The sequence below is a fragment of the Oncorhynchus tshawytscha genome, linkage group LG16, assembly GCF_018296145.1.
Source record: "Oncorhynchus tshawytscha isolate Ot180627B linkage group LG16, Otsh_v2.0, whole genome shotgun sequence".
Taxonomy (NCBI): domain Eukaryota; kingdom Metazoa; phylum Chordata; class Actinopteri; order Salmoniformes; family Salmonidae; genus Oncorhynchus; species Oncorhynchus tshawytscha.
The window spans coordinates 32,044,064-32,065,368 of record NC_056444.1 but is presented as its reverse complement, the minus strand read 5'-3'; the positions used below and the strand labels follow the sequence as shown (position 1 = coordinate 32,065,368).

General features: G+C 43.2%; 1 protein-coding gene and 1 non-coding gene across 3 annotated transcripts in view; one reads left to right on the top strand and one right to left on the bottom strand.

Moving 5' to 3' along the window:
- The window catches only part of LOC112215592 (homeobox protein Mohawk-like), a 35,345-nt gene extending 16,614 nt beyond the window's left edge, over positions 1 to 18,731 (top strand). For both annotated transcript variants that reach the window (XM_042299102.1, XM_042299101.1), the window contains 2 exons: positions 16,504 to 16,537; positions 17,634 to 18,731. In XM_042299102.1, coding sequence (XP_042155036.1) covers positions 16,504 to 16,537; positions 17,634 to 17,829 — 230 coding nt within the window. In that variant the 3' untranslated portion in view covers positions 17,830 to 18,731. The remainder of the gene's footprint in view (positions 1 to 16,503; positions 16,538 to 17,633) is intronic.
- Positions 13,908 to 13,962, bottom strand: LOC121839712. Its single transcript, XR_006079187.1, has one exon. It is a non-coding gene; the product is annotated as a U7 small nuclear RNA (small nuclear RNA).
- Positions 18,732 to 21,305: the final 2,574 nt, after the last annotated feature.

Genomic DNA, 21,305 nt, shown 5'->3' with positions numbered 1-21,305 from the left:
TTCAGAGCATCGTGTTGTTTTGCCTGTACCTGTTCAACCCAACAGTGGATAATGATAAGGCATCTGTTGAATAGTTTAACCATGAGGCCCGTTCTGAGACTCACCTCAACCACTCGCTCAACGTCATCGGGGGATATCGTTACCATATTCATACGTCCCCAGCGACCCATACTCATCTTGTGGTTGTTCGGTCAGTGTTTTGAAGTATGCACGTACTGATCCACAGTTATCAGACATGGCTCTGATAGAGCTCGTGTACAAATCTAACCTCAATCTCTAACAGCAGGAAGAGTGGAGCTCGCTGACGTGATGACCGTTTCCGTGCCAACCATCTGCGGCAGGCAGACATGTATGAATCTCTGTCACGCTCATCCCTGCCCAGGTTCTGATCTTCCAAGGTTCTGATGATGATGGTTGACGTTTCTCTTTTAGTTCACATTGCCTGGCAGCACACACACACTCACACACACACACACACACACACATACACACATACACACCACACAAAAGGAGCACTTTAGTTAACAATGTATTTACTCTCTGATTGAAAGGCGCTTCTCTCGAACCCTCTCATTTGGCTGGCGATGTGACTCTGATTAGCTAGTGTTTAAGCCACTGGTAAACACTCAGACTCTCTGAGACACAGCCATGTTTAAACACACCAATCACTTAGTATTCATTCATCTCCAAAGACAAAGTGTGATTCCCATTTTAGGTATGTTTTTATCCCCCCCCCATCACTGAATGATGCATCGTGGTCTGAGAATGCCGTGGTCCGTGTCATCTGCTACGCAGACGTCGTGGAAAAAGGACAGACCAAGCTATACGAAAAAGGACAGACCAAGCTATATGAAAAAGGACAGACCAAGTTATATGAAAAAGGACAGACCAAGCTATACGAAAAAGGACAGACCAAGTTATACGAAAAAGGACAGACCAAGTTATACGAAAAAGGACAGACCAAGCTATACGAAAAAGGACAGACCAAGTTATACGAAAAGGACAGACCAAGTTATACAAAAAGGACAGACCAAGTTATACGAAAAGGACAGACCAAGCTATACGAAAAAGGACAGACCAAGTTATACGAAAAGGACAGACCAAGTTATACGAAAAGGACAGACCAAGCTATATGAAAAGGACAGACCAAGTTATACGAAAAGGACAGACCAAGCTATATGAAAAGGACAGACCAAGTTATACGAAAAGGACAGACCAAGCTATACGAAAAGGACAGACCAAGTTATACGAAAAGGACAGACCAAGTTATACGAAAAGGACAGACCAAGCTATATGAAAAGGACAGACCAAGTTATACGAAAAGGACAGACCAAGCTATATGAAAAAGGACAGACCAAGTTATACAAAAAGGACAGACCAAGCTATATGAAAAAGGACAGACCAAGTTATACGAAAAGGACAGACCAAGTTATACGAAAAGGACAGACCAAGTTATACGAAAAGGACAGACCAAGTTATACGAAAAAGGACAGACCAAGCTATACAAAAAAGGACAGACCAAGTTATACGAAAAAGGACAGACCAAGTTATACGAAAAAGGACAGACCAAGCTATATGAAAAGGACAGACCAAGTTACACGAAAAGGACAGACCAAGCTATACAAAAAAGGACAGACCAAGTTATACGAAAAAGGACAGACCAAGCTATACAAAAAAGGACAGACCAAGTTATACGAAAAAGGACAGACCAAGTTATACGAAAAAGGACAGACCAAGTTATACGAAAAAGGACAGACCAAGTTATATGAAAAAGGACAGACCAAGTTATACGAAAAAGGACAGACCAAGTTATACGAAAAAGGACAGACCAATCCGTTTTAAAAGAGTTCTACAGGGAGCATATTTCTGATATTATAGTTGATGTATCTAGCTGGATCGGGGATTGTTAATGTCTATTACATCTAAACTCAGATAGCCTGGATGTTATTACTACTACTAGGTTATTAATAGGTACCTATTATTGCATGCACCTACCTACAGCAAGATCTGTGGTTCTTACCAGAAAGAGGACAATAATGTAACATTTACAAACTAGCAAGTATTGTTTACAGTGACTTCTGACCTGAATCCAGGCCTGTGCCCCAAATGGAACCATATTCCCTATATAGTGCACTACTTTTGACCAAAGTCCTATGGGCTCTGGTCAAAAGTAGTTCATAACATAGAAAATAGGGTGCCATTTGGGACATATACCATTCCTCCCAGTACAATGGCTCCTCTGTGGCCATAAAGTGACGACTTACCAGAGGATTATTCAACTCAGCGACATGCTGCAGCCGTGATAGATTTATGGGCTGAAAATCTGAAACCTAGAGTGCATCCCACGCAGCAGCTTATTCCCTATATAGTGCACTACACATAAAAAAACAAATGGTTCTCAATTGTGCCAAATAATGTTTATTTGGCTTGTAACCATAATGTAACCCTTTTTGGTGCTATATGGAACCTTTTTTTGAAGGTTCTATAAAAAATCATCCTCATAAGGTTCTAAATGAACCTGTATGCTATAAAGAACCATTAATTGTATTTAGCACCAAACAATGGTTCCTCTATGTTTACCACCCTTTTTGGTGCTATATTGAACTGTTTTTTATGGTTCTTTGTTGAACCAAACAGTTTTTGAAATTCTGATTTGAATAGCCATATTATATTGTAAAAATGGTATTATTGTGTTTATTAACACGTTGAGTCAGGTGTGCTAGCGCTGCAACAGCTATGGCTCCATGAGGCAAGAATTGAGAACTATTGACTTAGAGAAGTTTTTCACAAAACATCATTACTGGCCATAGTCCTATAATAGCAGATCCCAACAGATTAGATCGACTGCAATGACACACTCACTCACTGTTACACAAAAAGAGCTATGAGAAAACCATGCCCCAAAATATTATAATCAGCCGCCGCCTCTACATTAGAATGATCACTACAAGAGGAAAGAACCCTTTTCTGAACTGCAAAGAGCCATTAAAGGGCTTCGGGTCAGTGTGGTTCCACATAGAACCATCACCCTTCCCAAAGAACCCTTGAGGAACCCTAGTGTGTACTTTACTGTGTACTTTTGATCAGGGCCCACGGGGCTCTGGTCAAAAGTAGTGCACTATGTAGGGAATAGGGTGCTATTTGGGATGGATCCCTTGAAAGGTGAAACGGACTGGTCTGGTTTGAATGCTAATACTCTGTAATATCGCCTGCTAGTTTGGATTAATGTACTGTACCTCACTGGAGTATAAAAGTTTATGCAAAATATAAAACAATAGGATGCCATATTTTTTTAATACCTCTTTTGACCTTACTCACTGGTTTTGTGAACTTCTTTAATCATTTACCATTTTTTAAAGATGTAATTGTATCTTGTATAAATACAATACAAAACATCCACATACATACAAAGGACAACATTGTAGAAACATCTACTACATCACACTTACCCAGACCCACAAGCAGTCACCCCCATCTCCAGCGCCAGCATGCCTTTCTGCCACATGGCCTGAAACTGCACCATTTTCTTTCTCTCCGTAGCTGACGCACTTTTAATATTTTCCATTGTGTTAATGAAACTCGATTTCCAAGTTTTTAGTGTACGATTTTTCAAGATGAGTGATAAGAGAATCGTCCAGCCCATCGGGTATCCCATTACACCCCCACATGCCATATCTTGAAATATGCAGACAGACGGATTAAAAGTAAGTTTACATTGTAATACTTCTGACTGCCAACTGTCTAGCTCCGTCCACAACTTCCGGACTTCATAGCATTCCCAGAAAGCATGGATTATTGAGTCATTGTTAATTCTACACTTAAGACATGATTCTTCCGTTGAACTTCCTTTTTTCGATGTTAAAGTTATGAACCTAAAGGCATTGTAAGCTAAGTAGGCAGTGACGGCTAATTTTCCATAATCTTTCTCTATGTCGGAGTGTAACTGTCTCAGTGTGCCCCTGGGCCCTGGCAGGCCAGCCCAGTGCCAGTAAGGGCCCATGGATCCCCAGCCTCGGAGTGGATTGTTGCCCCAGAGAGAGGCAGGGAGAGAAGGAAGGAGGGAGGACCAGAGGAGTGCCAAGACATCCCTAACTTCATTCACAGACTCCCCTTGACATTATATAAAAAAGAAGAGACCATTTGAAACCACCAGGAAAAGACTAGGGAAAAGCCAAGCCCTCCACCGTGTCACTAGTGACAGTCTATACAGTATGTCTGTACAGTTTGTCTGTGTGTTTGTCTGTCTTACTCCCTTTCCTCTCCATGTTTGTTGTTTGAGAAGAAAGGTAGGGTCCATATAGTTGTTTTTTGTAATGTATGGGTAGAGGAAGATGTATTTTTCCAGCTCGGCTGCAACAATCATGACTGGACAAAGTATTTGGTCAATTGTTATCTGTGCAAGAACTCCTATTGTCTGCACATTCACCTTATTGTAAATGAGCCGAGAGTTAGGTTGTCCCATAATGTTTCCTATCCAGTAAGTTGTGCTGAAAGATTGGTTGTGGTCTGAACCGTTTCTTCTCTCTTCGAGATGGGAACAGTCAGAGTTACTCATCTCTATGCATGCTTCCCAAATAGCACCCTTTTCCATATGTAGTGCACTACTTTTGCTTTGGTCGAAAGTAGTGCACTATGTAGAGAATAGGGTGCCATTTGGGACAGAAGCTAATACTGTAACTCCTGAGTCATAGCTCACTGATTGGCCTTCTCCAGTCACCAGGGTCACATAATTGGGTGATCATTGGGCTGTCCAGCTCTCTATTGGTCAGTTGACCTCTTGGCATCAGTGGGGTGTCTGTGATTGTGTCCGTCCCATCTGAGATGTGTTTCTCGCTTCTCTTTCGTCTGGCTGTCGGGAGCCGAAGGGGGAATAGGCTGAGCTCATTGACTGCGTGTGTGCGTGAGCGTGTGTTTTTTTGTCTCCTAATCTAGCGCAGCCTTTGGTTTGTGCACCAGGGGCCAGTGTGGTGTGTTTATTGTTGTGTGTTGCTAACAACAGCAGCAGCTGGTTGTGATAAAACATACCCATCCTCTCTAAGCAGGTGTACTCTATTCCCTCTCTCATTTGTCAGTTCGTTGTTGCTTGTTTTTGCTTGTTTTGTTTCATGTTTTTTCACTGTGTTCAACCTCCTCTATTGCCCACCATGATGTTAAGTGAGCAAGTGTTTTTGGACTTGAAACCATCACTTCAGTATAACAGAAAGGTAAGCAGCAAAGTAGACTGCATGACTTTCGGTTCCTTAGCAAAGCAGGAGAAAAAAGTCCCAAAAGAAAATACAAATAAATAAAGGTTCCACTATGATTTATTGACAATTTATAGTTTCTTTGGCACCGTTTTTGTTTTAAAAAATCAGAGTTTTAGATGTTTTAGGCAAAGGCGGTTGGAAGTGTGCCTTCTCTGGATGTACTCTACTCTATTGTACTCTGGCCGGGTCGGGATCTCAGGGGGGATTCTGGGTAGACGACGCGTGCGACCACACCCTCCGCTCTGCTCCGAGGCTGCAGGAGGCCTCACACAAACATGTTTTTTTTTTAATGGGACATTGGGGGGATTGAACAGCATCTGGACACTGGCTGCCCTGCTCTGAAACATACTGAACTGGAACCCACAGCCGCTTCACAGCCTTGCTGCTCAGAGAGAGCTCTGCAGGCCAGACCCGGGTTCAAATACTACTTCAAATCATAAAGAACATGTACTGCATCTGCTTGATTTGAGTGTGCCTGTTGCAATGGAAACAACACAAAAGACAGATTAAAGAAACTATAAGACAAAGATATCTTTTTATTTTATTTATCACTATGACACCCTAGTATTGTTTTTGTTGTCTTTTTGTTGTCTGCTGTATGGCTTGTCGTCATTGGCAACCTATCAATAGGCCTTCCCTGACTGTCTGACACGATAGCAAATATTGAGCTGATATTTCAATTCAGTAACATAACAACCTCCAACACATGAATACAATGTAATTGGGATGTAATTGGGATGTAATTGGGATGTAATTGGGATGTAATTGGGATGTAATTGGGATGTAATTGCATAGCTGTTATTATACCAAATGAATGAACGGAGCATATTTGAATCAGTCTCAATCCTGTCTCTAGCACTGGTATTAATCCGAGAGAATAGATTGAGATACATGGAATATGCTGGAGTCGACAGCACTAGCTAGCTACGTACATTAGCTGAAGCAATTGACACCTGAGCAATAGAGCAAACCAAGTGCCTGCTTGCCCACTATCAAAATAGGGGAAGCAAGCTTATGTTATTGTGCCTCCACTTTTTCTAACCAGGAAATTATCAAAATCCATTGGGAAATTTTCACTAAGTAGTAATGTAGAGTAGACCACTGCAAATTCTTGTCATGTATTACACCAGTCTATCAAAGTAAGAGAATGAGGCCTAATATTTGTCAGATAAAGTCAATCTGGTCAGAAGTCAGAGAGCTAGAAAGGGAGAAGAAGGAGAAGAGGGGGAAAAAAACGCTGTTATAATTTCAAGGCTTTTAAATGGCCTGTGACGCCGTGGAAGAAATGCTAGTTCTTGACATATAACAGATCTAGTTTTTCCTTGTGAAATCAAAGGGAGAAACATAATTGCATTTGTTTTGGCTGGACTGCTTGAGAAGGGTCAATCTGAAGCACCTTAAATCTAGTGTGTTACTGCAAGTCACTTCAGTCAGAGGAAAGACAGAGAGAGAAGGAAAGAGAGAGAGAGAGAAAGAAAGAAAGAACACCGTTGAGACTGATAAAGAGAGACAGAATGAGTGAGAGGGAGCGTGAGAGAGAGGAGGAGAAGCGAGAGATGAAGCGAGAGATAAGAACCAAAAGAGAGAAAGGAAAAGAAGGAGAGAGAGATTTGGCCTGACAAGTGTTTGAGGATTTTTCTGGAATGTGCTAAAGAGTTGAAACCTGAAATCCAAGCGGTGGTTTGTTCTATTTCTAATCTCTCTCTATTTCTAGATGTTCATCTCCCTCTCTATCTTCATCTCAAATCAAATTGTATTTCTGGCATGCGCCGAATGCAACAGGTACCGTGAAATGCTTACAATGCTGCATTGTTGGTTAAGCCCTTAACCAACAATGCAGTTTTAAGGAGTTAAGAGTTAAGAAAAGGTTTTTAAAAGTTACACAATAAAATAACAATAACGAGACTATATACAGGGGGTACCGGTTAGACAAGGTAATTGAGGTAATATGTACATGTAGGTAGGGGTAAAGTGACTATGCATAGATAATAAACAGCGAGTAGCAGCAGCGTAAAAAAAAAAGAGGTGGGTTCAATGTAAATTGTCCGGGTGGCCATTTGATTATTCAGCAGTTTTACGGCTTGGGGATAGAAGCTGTTAAGGAGCCTTTTGAACATAGACTTGGCACTCCGGTACCGCTTTCCGTGCGGTAGCAGAGAGAACAGTCTATGACTTGGGTGGCTGGAGTCTTTGGCCATTTTTAGGGCCTTCCTCTGACACCGTCTGGTATAGAGGTCCTGGATGTCTGTAAGCTTTGGCCTCAGTGATGTACTGGGCCGTACTCACTACCCTATGTAGCGCCTTGCGGTCGGATGCAGTCGGATACCAGGAGGTGATACAACCGGTTAGGATGCTCTCGATGGTTCAGGTGTCAAACTTTTTGAGGATCTGAGGACCCATGCCAAATCTTTTCAGTCTCCTGGGGAAGTCGTGGGTGAACAGAGAGTACAGGAGGGCACTAAGCACGCAACCCTGAGGGGCCCCTGAGGATCAGAGTGGCAGATGTGTTGTTGCCTACCCTTACCACCTGGGGGTGACCCGACAGGAAGTCCAGGATCCAGTTGCAGAGGAAGGTGTTTAGTCACAGGGTCCTTGGGGATCCGTTGAGGCGGTATGTGAATTGGAGTGGGTCTAAGGTTTCTAAGATGTTGGTGTGAGCCATTACCAGCCTTTCAAAGCACTTCATGACTACGAACGTGAGTGCTATGGGTCTGGAGTCAATTAGGCAGGTTACCTTGGTGTTCTTGGACACAGGGACTATGGTGGTCTGCTTGAAACATGTAGGTAATACAGACTCCGTCAGGGACAGTTTGAAAATGTCAGTCAAGACACTTGCCAGTTGGTCAGCGCATGCTCTGAGTACATGTCTGGTAATCCGTCTGGCCCTGCAGCCTTGTGAATGTTACTCACATTGGTTACGGAGAGTGTGATCACACAGTCGTCTGGAACAGCTAGTGTTCTCATGCATGCTTTAGTGTTGCTTGCTTCGAAGAGCGCATAGAAGTCATTTAGCTCGTCTGGTAGGCTCGTGTTACTGAGCAGGTCGCGGCTGGGCTTCCCTTTGTAGTCCGTAATAGTTTGCAAGCCCTGCCACATCCGACAAGCATCAGAGCCGGTGTAGGAGGAGGATTCAATCTTAGTCCTGTATTGAAGCTTTGCTTGTTTGATGGTTTGTCAGAGGGCATAGCAGGATTTCTTATAAGCATCCGGGTTAGAGTCCCACTCCTTGAAAGCAGCAGCTCTACCCTTTAGCTCAGTGCGGATGTTTCCTGTAATCCATGGCTTCTGGTAGGGGTATGTACGTACGGTCACTGTGGGGACGACATCATCGATGTCGATGATGAATCTGGTGACTGATGTGGAATACTCGTCAATGCCACTGGATGAATCCCGGAACATATTCCAGTCTGTGCTAGAAAAACTGTCCTGTAGCTTAGCATCGCGTCATCTGACCACTTCTGTATTGAGCGAGTCACTGGTAATTCCTGTTTTAGTTTTTGCTTGTAAGCAGGAATCAGGAGGATAGAATTATGGTCAGATTTGCCAAATGGAGGGCGAGGGAGAGCTTTGTAAGCGTCTCTCTGTGTGTTGAGAAGAGGTGGCCTAGAGTTTTGTACCTCTGGTTGCACATGTGACATGCTGGTAGACATTAGGTCAAACGGATTTAAGTTTTCCTGCATTAAAATCCCCGGCCACTAGGAGCACCGCCTATGGATGAGCATTTTCTTATTTGCATATGGCCTGATACTTATTGTTGAGTGCGGTCTTAGTGCCAGCATCACTTTGTGGTGGTAAATAAACAGCTACGAAAAATATAGATGACAACTCAACTCAGAAGTTATAGTGTGGTTTACAGCTTATCATGAGATACTCTACTTCAGGCAAGCAAAACCTTGGGACTTCTTTTAATATTAGATTTCGCGCACCAGCTATTATTGGCAAATAGACACAGACCACCATCCCTTGTCTTACCGGAGGTAGCTGTTCTGTCATGCCGATGCACAGAAAACCCAGCCATCTGTATATTATCCATGTCGTCATTTAGCCACGATTCGGTAAAACTTAAGTTATTACAGTTTTTAGTGTTCCATTGGTAGGATAGTCTCGAATGGAGATCATCCAGTTTTTTCTCCAGTGATTGCACATTGGCGAATAGGACAGATGGTAGAGGCGGGTTACACACTCGCCGAAGGAATTCTCACAAGGCACCCGGACCTGTGGATTTGGGCCTGGTCCGGTATCAGCAGTAAATCCTTTGCGTCCGACACGTTAAAGAAAACATCGTCGTCCAGTACGAGGTGAGTAATCACTGTTCTGATATCCAGAAGTTATTTTCGGTCATAAGAGATGGTGGCAGAAACATTGCGTACAAAATAAGTTACAAACAACGTCAAAAAACACACAAACTAGCACAATTGGATAGGAGCCATCCCCTCCGGCGCCGTTCTCAGGTGTCCAGCCAAAACTGCAAAAAAAATATATATATATTCTGTATATAAAAATTGACACCCCCCCCAATTTTTTTTTAAATGAACATCGCTAGCAACAACATAATTTAAATGTTTAAAAATTACATACCTTCAGTAGAAAAGAGGAGAATATCTTCTTTCTAATAATGTCAACTTTATTTCTCAACTCCTAACATTCAGTAAATTACAGTCACTGGAGCCAATTACACTCACTGTAGTATCTGACAGGCTTTAAAAAAGCACCCGTGAATAGGCTACTCGTGTGGCAAGTGCTGCTGGTAGGTTTTATTGACTTGGATGTACATTTTTGCCAACACATGGCTAACCTTTGTTTAACCTGCTATACAGCTGCTCTTAGTGAAAATGTGTTTAGAGTTACCTTTCTAGCTAATAGGCTACGTTAGAGTTTACACTTCCTCTTCCAACTCTAATGTGGGAAGGTCAAAATAATGAAAAACTATCTAAAAATCAAATCAAATTTTATTTGTCACATACACATGGTTAGCAGATGTTAATGCGAGTGTAGCGAAATGCTTGTGCTTCTAGTTCCGACAATGCAGTAATAACGAACAAGTAATCTAACAATTCCAAAAAAACTACTGTCTTATACACAGTGTAAGGGGATAAAGAATATGTACATAAGGATATATGAATGAGTGATGGTACAGAGCAGCATAGGCAAGATACAGTAGATGATATCGAGTACAGTATATACATATGAGATGAGTATGTAAACCAAGTGGCATAGTTAAAGTGGCTAGTGATACATGTATTACATAAGGATGCAGTCGATGATATAGAGTACAGTATCTACGTATGCATATGAGATGAATAATGTAGGGTAAGTAGCATTATATAAGGTAGCATTGTTTAAAGTGGCTAGTGAGATATTTACATCATTTCCCATCAATTCCCATTATTAAAGTGGCTGGAGTAGAGTCAGTGTCATTGACAGTGTGCTGGCAGTAGCCACTCAATGTTAGTGGTGGCTGTTTAACAGTCTGATGGCCTTGAGATAGAAGCTGTTTTTCAGTCTCTCGGTCCCAGCTTTGATGCACCTGTACTGACCTCGCCTTCTGGATGACAGCGGGGTGAACAGGCAGTGGCTCGGTTGGTTGATGTCCTTGATGATCTTTATGGCCTTCCTGTAGCATCGGGTGGTGTAGGTGTCCTGGAGGGCAGGTAGTTTGTCCCCGGTGATGCGTTGTGCAGACCTCACTACCCTCTGGAGAGCCTTACGGTTGAGGGCGGTGCAGTTGCCATTCCAGGCGGTGATACAGCCCGCCAGGATGCTCTCGATTGTGCATCTGTAGAAGTTTGTGAGTGCTTTTGGTGACAAGCCGAATTTCTTCAGCCTCCTGAGGTTGAAGAGGCGCTGCTGCGCCTTCCTCACGATGCTGTCTGTGTGAGTGGACCAATTCAGTTTGTCTGTGATGTGTATGCCGAGGAACTTAAAACTTGCTACCCTCTCCACTACTGTTCCATCGATGTGGATGGGGGGTGTTCCCTCTGCTGTTTCCTGAAGTCCACAATCATCTCCTTAGTTTTGTTGACGTTGAGTGTGAGGTTATTTTCCTGACACCACACTCCGAGGGCCCTCACCTCCTCCCTGTAGGCTGTCTCGTCGTTGTTGGTAATCAAGCCTACCACTGTTGTGTCGTCCGCAAACTTGATGATTGAGTTGGAGCGTGCATGGCCACGCAGTCGTGGGTGAACAGGGAGTACAGGAGAGGGCTCAGAACGCACCCTTGTGGGGCCCCAGTGTTGAGGATCAGCGGGGAGGAGATGTTGTTGCCTACCCTCACCACCTGGGGGCGGCCCGTCAGGAAGTCAGAACCCAGTTGCACAGGGCGGGGTCGAGACCCAGGGTCTCGAGCTTGATGACGAGCTTGGAGGGTACTATGGTGTTGAATGCCGAGCTGTAGTCGATGAACAGCATTCTCACATAGGTATTCCTCTTGTCCAGATGGGTTAGGGCAGTGTGCAGTGTGGTTGAGATTGCATCGTCTGTGGACCTATTTGGGCGGTAAGCAAATTGGAGTGGGTCTAGGGTGTCAGGTAGGGTGGAGGAGATATGGTCCTTGACTAGTCTCTCAAAGCACTTCATGATGACGGATGTGAGTGCTACGGGGCGGTAGTCGTTTAGCTCAGTTACCTTAGCTTTCTTGGGAACAGGAACAATGGTGGCCCTCTTGAAGCATGTGGGAACAGCAGACTGGTATAGGGATTGATTGAATATGTCCGTAAACACACCGGCCAGCTGGTCTGCGCATGCTCTGAGGGCGCGGCTGGGGATGCCGTCTGGGCCTGCAGCCTTGCGAGGGTTAACACGTTTAAATGTCTTACTCACTTCGGCTGCAGTGAAGGAGAGACCGCATGTTTTCGTTGCAGGCCGTGTCAGTGGCACTGTATTGTCCTCAAAGCGGGCAAAAAAGTTATTTAGTCTGCCTGGGAGCAAGACATCCTGGTCCGTGACTGGGCTGGGTTTCTTCCTGTAGTCCGTGATTGACTGTAGACCCTGCCACATGCCTCTTGTGTCTGAGCCGTTGAATTGAGATTCTACTTTGTCTCTGTACTGGCGCTTAGCTTGTTTGATAGCCTTGCGGAGGGAATAGCTGCACTGTTTGTATCCAGTCATGTTACCAGACACCTTGCCCTGATTAAAAGCAGTGGTTCGTGCCTTCAGTTTCACACGAATGCTGCCATCAATCCACGGTTTCTGGTTTGGGAATGTTTTAATCGTTGCTATGGGAACGACATCTTCAACGCACGTTCTAATGAACTCGCACACCGAATCAGCGTATTCGTCAATGTTGTTGTCTGACGCAATACGAAACATCTCCCAGTCCACGTGATGGAAGCAGTCTTGGAGTGTGGAGTCAGCTTGGTCGGACCAGCGTTGGACAGACCTCAGCGTGGGAGCCTCTTGTTTTAGTTTCTGTCTGTAGGCAGGGATCAACAAAATGGAGTCGTGGTCAGCTTTTCCGAAAGGGGGGCGGGGCAGGGCCTTATATGCGTCGCGGAAGTTAGAGTAACAATGATCCAGGGTCTTTCCACCCCTGGTTGCGCAATCGATATGCTGATAAAATTTAGGGAGTCTTGTTTTCAGATTAGCCTCGTTAAAATCCCCAGCTACAATGAATGCAGCCTCCGGATAAATCGTTTCCAGTTTGCAGAGAGTTAAAGTTTGTTCAGAGCCATCGATGTGTCTGCTTGGGGGGGATATATACGGCTGTGATTATAATCGAAGAGAATTCTCTTGGTAGATAATGCGGTCTACATTTGATTGTGAGGAATTCTAAATCAGGTGAACAGAAGGATTTGAGTTCCTGTATGTTTCTGTCATCACACCATGTCACGTTGGCCATAAGACATACGCCCCCGCCCCTCTTCTTACCAGAAAGATGTTTGTTTCTGTCGGCGCGATGCGTGGAGAAACCCGCTGGCTGCACCGCTTCGGATAGCGTCTCTCCGGTTAGCCATGTTTCCGTGAAGCAGAGAACGTTGCAGTCTCTGATGTCCCTCTGGAATGCTACCCTTGCTCGGATTTCATCAACCTTGTTGTCAAGAGACTGGACATTGGCGAGAAGAATGCTAGGGAGTGGTGCACGATGTGCCCGTCTCCGGAGTCTGACCAGAAGACCGCTTCGTTTCCCTCTTTTTCTGAGTAGTTTTTTGGGTCGCTGCATGTAATCCACTCCGTTACACTGGTTGTAAGGCAGAACACAGGATCCGCATCGCAAAAAACATATTCTTGGTCGTACTGATGGTGAGTTGACGCTGATCTTATATTCAGTAGTTCTTCTCGACTGTATGTAATGAAACCTAAGATGACCTGGGGTACTAGTGTAAGAAATAACACGTAAAAAAACAAAAAACTGCATAGTTTCCTAGGAACGCGAAGCGAGGCGGCCATCTCTGTCGGCGCCGGAAGTAATTCTACCAAATCAATGCATTTAAAAAATATTGATTACTTCTCCTTGCCATTATCATTCACTTGATGGTACGAAAATATGTGAAAATGTCACTTTGTATGATGGATGGTATGTATGATGGGGGGTTCCTGGGTCGCCGGTTTGCCTGGGAGGGGGTTCCTTCGGCAAGAAAACTGTAGCATTTACTATAGTGGTTTTGTGGACATTATGGAAGTATTTACTGTAGTATTTCTGTTTTATTATCTTTGACATGAAGTGGGGGCTTTCTCCTTGAGGAAACCTACCTGACAAATACCAAAAGAGCAAATGTTCCACAACTTATAGGAAGGTAGATAGGCCTGGGGTCTGAACTAGCACAATATCGTCTGTACTTGGTATGTAGGTTTCTCACTTATGGGTGGCACAAATTGGGATATGCGGGAGCGGAATGGGCAGGGTATATGCAAATTAAATACTGTAGTATTACTACAGTTAAAGAATGTTGTTTTGTGGACTGTAGTGTTTTTGTGGACATTACTGTAGTATTTACTACCGTTTCTTTTTAATGTGTGGGGTGTGTGTGGGGGTACTGTGGCCCTGCAGGATTCTGTATTCCTTGTCTAGACTCCAGATTAAGGTCTTTAGAAAACGGCTGCGGCGCGCACCGCGTGTCCTTTCTCCGGTGTCGGCCAATGAGGTTCTGAGACCCTTGCAGGAAGAAGCAAGGACATGGTTTTCCAGCTCTACAGCTGTGTAGGAGAATTGACTTTCTCTAAGTAACCTAATAACTCTGTCCCCACCCGACCCTCCTTCCCTCGCCACCTATAAGAAGCGTGGGTACAAATTCCAGCCGCAAATGTGTGGCTGAATTTTCATTCGCGTAAAAAAAAAATGGTCAAAACACCCCGTCGGCGATGATTTGCAGTGGTGGCGGTACAAGTGGCTGCTCGTTAAAGGGACTCGTACATGTTCCGAACATTTTCTTTACGGGAAATGTGGTGCGAGGCAAGCGTCTGTCTCTCCTCCCTGCCTCTGTGTCTATAGGGCGATCTGGGAGGGCAATCATCCTGAATGAAAGCAGCTGGCGTCAGAGAGAGACACAGAGAGAGAGAGAGACACAGAGAGAGAGAGAGACACAGAGAGAGAGAGAGACACAGAGAGAGAGAGAGACAGAGAGAGAGAGAGAGACACAGAGAGAGAGAGAGACACAGAGAGAGAGAGACACACAGAGAGAGAGAGACAGAGAGAGAGAGAGAGAGAGAGACACAGAGATAGAGAGAGAGAGAGACACAGAGAGAGAGACACAGAGAGAGAGAGACACAGAGAGAGACACAGAGATAGATAGAGAGAGACAGAGAGAGAGAGACACAGAGAGAGAGAGGGGGAGAGAGACACAGAGATAGAGAGGGAGAGAGACACAGAGATACAAGAGAGAGAGAGAGACAGAGAGAGAGAGAGACACAGAGAGAGAGAGAGAGAGAGAGAGAGAGAGAGAGAGAGAGAGAGAGAGAGAGAGAGAGAGAGAGAGAGAGAATATTACATCTTAAATGTCTGCAATCTTTTGGACCTTTTGTGAGTGTAATATTTACTGCACATTTTTTTATTGTTTATTTCACTTTTGTTTATTATCTATTTCACTTTGTAAACATGTTTTTCCTGTGCCAATAAATCCCTTAAATTGAAAATGAGAGAAAGAGAGCCTTACCTCACCTCCAATCAGTCGCCTGGTTTTGCCTAATGCTCAGCTCAATTATTATTATTTTTTACCTTTAATTAACTAGGCAAGTCAGTTAAGAACAAATTCTTATTTTACAATGACAGACAGACACTCACAGGTTGCCTCTTAGTTTTGTCTCCTTGCACGCTCCCTCCTTAAAGCAGCTCATTGGCCCTGGCTGTATGTTTTTCGAAGGGTGTGCCTGGAGGCTTTATGAGCAGGAAATCCAGATCTCTTTTAATGGAGGGTGCCAAGCCAGTCATCATCATCACTGGGTAGAGTTCACCGCTAGGCAGAGGCTGCTGTAGCTCTGAGCCCAAACCTGCCCCCCTCACATCACCACTCTACCCACTGCCCCCTCTCGAAGCTCTCTGCAGCTTGGCAGGTGGTAAGAGTACAAGAGGCCTTCTGCGGCTGTGCCACCATTACCTCAACGCACGCACACACACACACACACACACACACACACACACACACACACACACACACACACACACACACACACACACACACACACACACACACACACACACACACACACACACACACACACACACACACACCATAACTGCCCTTCTACCTAAGGGTCTGGCTGGTGAGAACACAACACATTAGATGGACGTGGTTTTAAACAGACTGGTTGAACTGATAGCTTTCATTGTTTACTGACTTCGTTGTTTTATTCCTGACCAATGCTTTTTCTATGAGATATAAACAGCTCCTGTGTCTGAATGTGGGAAGTCTCTTTCTTAATTACTTAGCTTTTTCTCTATTCCCCCTTTCTCGTTTTTATTCCTATTTTCTCATTTCTATCATATTTTCTCAGTCTAATTTGTTTTCAAATGAAAATACAAGTATATGCAGTTTGATATAAAAAAAAGATTTAAGAAAGTGCAGTTGTGTTATTCATGTCAAAATTTGGGTGTTAACGGTGCCTTTTTAGTTAAGATTTGTCCATTATTACATGGCTACTATTTGTTTTGCATCTGAATCAGAAGTGGAAACAGAGAAACACATGTTACTGCAGCACAGATTTGACCCCACACACACACCCCCATGCACTCCTCACCAGCCCCTCAAACTAGGTCCTTAATTAATCCTCATTGACCCCAAGGTGTACATCGTTAAATGAACCTCTTTTTCTGTTGTGCTTTCAGAAACCATGGACCTTGGATCAAGTAAATGTGACAAGTGAGTGTATTTTACAGATTCCTTCTGTACTTGTAGAGCTCCCTCTCCTCCTTCAACTCTGCGTTTGTTCTCTCTCTCTTCTCTCTGTTCGTTCATCTCTCTCTCTTCTCGGTGTTTGTTCATCTCTCTCTCTCTCTCTCTGTTCATTCATCTCTATCTTCTCTCTGTTCGTTCATCTCCCTCTGTTTGTTCATCTCGCTCTCTTCTCTCCTCTGTGTTCGTTCATCTCTTCTCTCTCTCTCTCTTTTCTCTGTGTTCGTTCATCTCTCTTCTCTCTGTTCGTTCATCTCTCTCTTCTCTCTGTTCGTTCATCTCCCTCTCTTCTCTCTTCTCAGTGTTCGTTCATCGCTTCTCTCTCTCTCTCTTCTCTCTGTTGGTTCATCTCTCTCTCTTCTCTGTGTTCGTTCATCTCTCTTATCTCTTTCTCGCTCTCTTTTCTCTGTGTTCGTTCATCTCTCTCTTCTCTCTGTTCGTTCATCTCTCTCTCTCTTCTCTGTGTTCGTTCATCTCTTCTCTCGCTCTCTTTTCTCTGTGTTCGTTCATCTCTCTCTTCTCTCTGTTCGTTCATCTCTCTCTTCTCTCTGTTCGTTCATCTCTCTCTCTCTTCTCTGTGTTCGTTCATCTCTTCTCTCTCTCTCTTTTCTCTGTGTTCGTTCATCTCTCTCTTCTCTGTGTTTGTTCATCTCTCTCTTCTCTGTGTTCATTCATCTCTCTCTTCTCTGTGTTCATTCATCTCTCTCTTCTCTCTTCTCTGTGTTCGTTCATCTCTCTTCTCTGTGTTCGTTCATCTCTCTCTCTCTCTTCTGTGTTTGTTCATCTCTCTCTTCTCTCTCTCTTCTGTGTTCATTAATCTCTCTTCTCTCTTCTCTTTGTTCATTCATCTCTTCTCTCTCTCTCTCTCTTCTGTGTTCGTTCACCTCTCTCTCTCTTCTCTCTGTTTGTTCATTCATCTCTCTCTCTCCTCTCTTCTGTGTTCGTTCATCTCTTCTCTCTCTGTTTTCTCTGTGTTCATTCATCTCTCTCTTCTCTCTCTTCTCTGTGTTCGTTCATCTCTCTCTAACTCTGCGTTCGTTGTCTCTCTGTGTGTTATGTTCAGTGGGGGTGTTCAGAAGGAGAAGGTGCGGGGCAAAGACGAGACGTACTGGAAGGAGATCAACGCAGCCATGGCCTTGACTAACCTGGCGCAGGGAAAGGACAGCGGCGGATCAGGGACGACCAGCTGCATCATCCAGAAGTCCTCTCATATATCAGAAGTAAAGACTGTCAAAGTGCCTCTGGTGCAGAAGTACTAGCGCCTATCACGGAGTCGTGTGTCTCCAACTCATCTTCCCTTCTGCTCTCTATGCAACACCAACCTTCCCTCTGAAAATTCACTCGGAAGAGACAGTCAAAAACAAGAAACAAGTACTCTCTTTTTTCTGTCTGTAAAAATGCAGCAGAACTGAAGACATCCTATTTCGTGTGTGGGTTGTGTTTTGACCTGCATCACATGCATTAGACAGGTGTTGACATGATCATCGTTAGCTGCATTGTTCAGTTCTGAACGAGACACTTTTGTTATGTTAACTTATTTGATGTATCTGAATTTTTTTTTTTTTTTTATACTCCGAAATTTGTATTGTACTTTTGCCAAAGTGCCTTTTTTGAAGCAAAGCATCACACCCGTTGTGGTTAATAATGTACAGAGTGCCTCTGGGAACATAAAGGACTATCTGAAGAGGCAAAATAATATGGTCTTATAAGCTTCTTCTGAAGGACTCCCTCCCTCCATGATATGTGCCTTACAACGTGAATGAATTTAGCTGACCTTAAATAATATCTGTACTGTTCTAATTTATCAAGACACACACAAACACACACACACACACACAAAACAGTGTGTGACTAAATTAAATGACACTAAACAGACAATAACTGTGAATATATAGAAAAAGTTCACTCCAGCCAAACACACTAACACCTAGCACTTGAGGGTTAGAATGGATAGGATACCAGCAGATCTATTGTGCTGTCGTTAGTCACAACCACCATCATGTTTTCCACAGCTCGGCCTTGGGAGTTTTATTTCTGAGAGGGGATGGATCCTTATCAAGGTTTTTAAACTGGAAAGCGCAAGCAAATGTTGACCTAGCACCAGCACACAGGCATGCTCACGTGCACACACACGCAGGCTGACACACATGCAGGCAGACAAGCAGACAGACGTGTACACACACACACACACAAACACACACACGGTCGGGAGGTTTAGTCGGCACAGTGCTATCTGTTTAATCAAAGAGGGCTGTGAACTAAAGGGATGTTTTTCTGTCTGTTATCAGTGTAGTATTATATGAAGTACCGTGTTGCTCCCTTACATGTTTTCGTTTAGAACAAGGTACGTCAACAGTGTAAAAAAAAGACTAGGAGGTCAATTTAACCCAACCCGGATTGCAGTATTTATGCAGTGGTTATTTTTCAAATGGTCAAATGAATTCACAGACTGGTCTTGGGTTATGTATAAAAACCTACAACTACGACCAGGGCGACCCCCCTGGGATGGATATTGTACATAAAGACACTGAGTAAACATTGCTAAGGCGGGTTTGATTGAATCCCGGCCTAGCTCACCCTGCCATTTAATCTTACACTCACTCCTGCTTAGCTGTTCTAAATCACACTCAATGTGCTGTTTACAAGAAGCCAGAGAGAGAGAGAGAGAGAGAGAGAGAGAGAGAGAGAGAGAGAGAGAGAGAGAGAGAGAGAGAGAGAGAGAGAGAGAGAGAGACTTGCTCAAAAAAATTACAAATAAATAGCCTTTTCAGTATTATCTCTTTGTCAGCCAGCAAAGCAATTCAAGTTCAAGTATTTGTTATTGTGAGTTTGTTTATCGCAGTGGTTGTTCTGCTGTATCAAAGTTTTACTTAACCATAACGCGTTGTGTTCCTTTTTGTGACCGAATGGAAGGAATCCTCCTTAAATACTTCTAAAGTATGTTATTTACATTGTAGCAACCCAATGCCAAGTACACAACTGAGAGAAATCAAGTTGGACTGTTATAGTAACTAGTCAGCCATTTTCTGCCGACTCACTAATTGTTTGTATATCTTCAAGGTACTGTTTATGTGTCAAAATCTACACTTTAAAAAAAAAATCTCTGTGCTGTTTGGGCCCATTGTTTGACAACCTAGACTGTGCTTGTGGTCAAGGGGTGATTGAGAAGAGCTGAACAAAGCTACTTGTAGCCATGACTCTTATTCTTGAATGTGCAAACCGTGAAAAGCTGCACTTTAAACTCTCTGTTCTCCAGTAGAAAGAAACAGAAGAAAAGTCGTCATTGAGAAGTTATGGGATTGATTTGAAGGAGGAAACAGGAGGATTCAGAGGCACAGAACAGCCATTGTTTTACCTGTACACCCTGTAAGGGACACAGAATCAGTCGGCAAACTAAATGTACCCCGAGGCTTCGGTCCTGTACTTGTACATTTGTTTCTGTGCAGAAACTCATGCTTTCAAACAGATGCTGACAAACGGAAAGCAATTCACTTTTGTCATATTTTAGAAAATCTATAAATTATTAAGGATTGTAAAAAAATAAGTTGGTGAGAATAGTCTGTTTTTTTTTTATTGTTAAGTTATGAGTTAAAACATTTTGATAGAGACTGGATTGTTATCCAATGACCAAATGCATAATATCTCATTGTATTGTCTGATTTTGCTTTTATGTAAACATTTATTTTGTTAATCTATGGTTACTTCCACAAAACAATGAATAAACCTTTGAAGAAATTGTATGATATTGATATTTTTGCTCAATTTGGGACTCTATAAAACATACAGTCTATATTCATGGGAATTATATAAACTTTTAGGAATAATTTTTGAACCATTGAGTTATTTTTCTATCAACTTTAACACATGAGAAAAAAACTCGTTTCGCTTTTAGTCTGATCAAAAATATGAAACTCTTGCATCACTATACCAAAACATTACATTAAAATATATCTTTTTTTAAACAGCGCTTGAAAATAAATCTGAATTCACCACAGTTTGGTTTTGCAACATTAACTCCTCACTGTTACCTGCTAAAAACACATTTAAACCTGCACTTTTGGCATTCTGGGTTAAAGAGGTCCTTCCCAGCCATGTGTTTGTTTGACTGGATAATTCCCACAACACAAAGCCTCGCAGAAATATGATGTAGCAATCCATCTCTGATTGGGCCTCTGTTAAAACAGAGTGTTGACGTCTTTCGCTTTCTTCTCAGAATTATTCGGAATAGGTCACCCCATTAATTACGCTAAATGCAATTGTCTTTGGTTTCTGTTTAGTACATACTGAAACCCAAAAGACATACAAGCCCCGAAATAGAAATAGATTTAAGGGACTAGAGCAGGAATAATGTAATGTAATTTCCTTAGTGAAAACACGTCACCCGCCCGCTGTTCTAAAGGTCTTAATTCCGATGATTAGGTCACAAATGGCATGCTTTTCCCTGCATAGTGCACTACTTTTGACCAGGACCCCAGAAGTAGTGCAGTAGTGCAGAATAGAGTGCCATTTGGGATGCAAACCATGATTCAACAGCAGAAACACAAACAGCTCCCAATGTGAGACATGTTTATTTACAATACAGGAGGGGTGTGGCTTTCTAAAGAGCATTTTCAGAGCTAAACCAACAAATCAGACAACCCCTCTTTTACAGCTCACTGTTTACATCAGTGGGATGTCTCTGTCACCGCAGATTCGCAGTTGAACTGGGCCCCTGTGTTTGGTATCAGTGGTATTT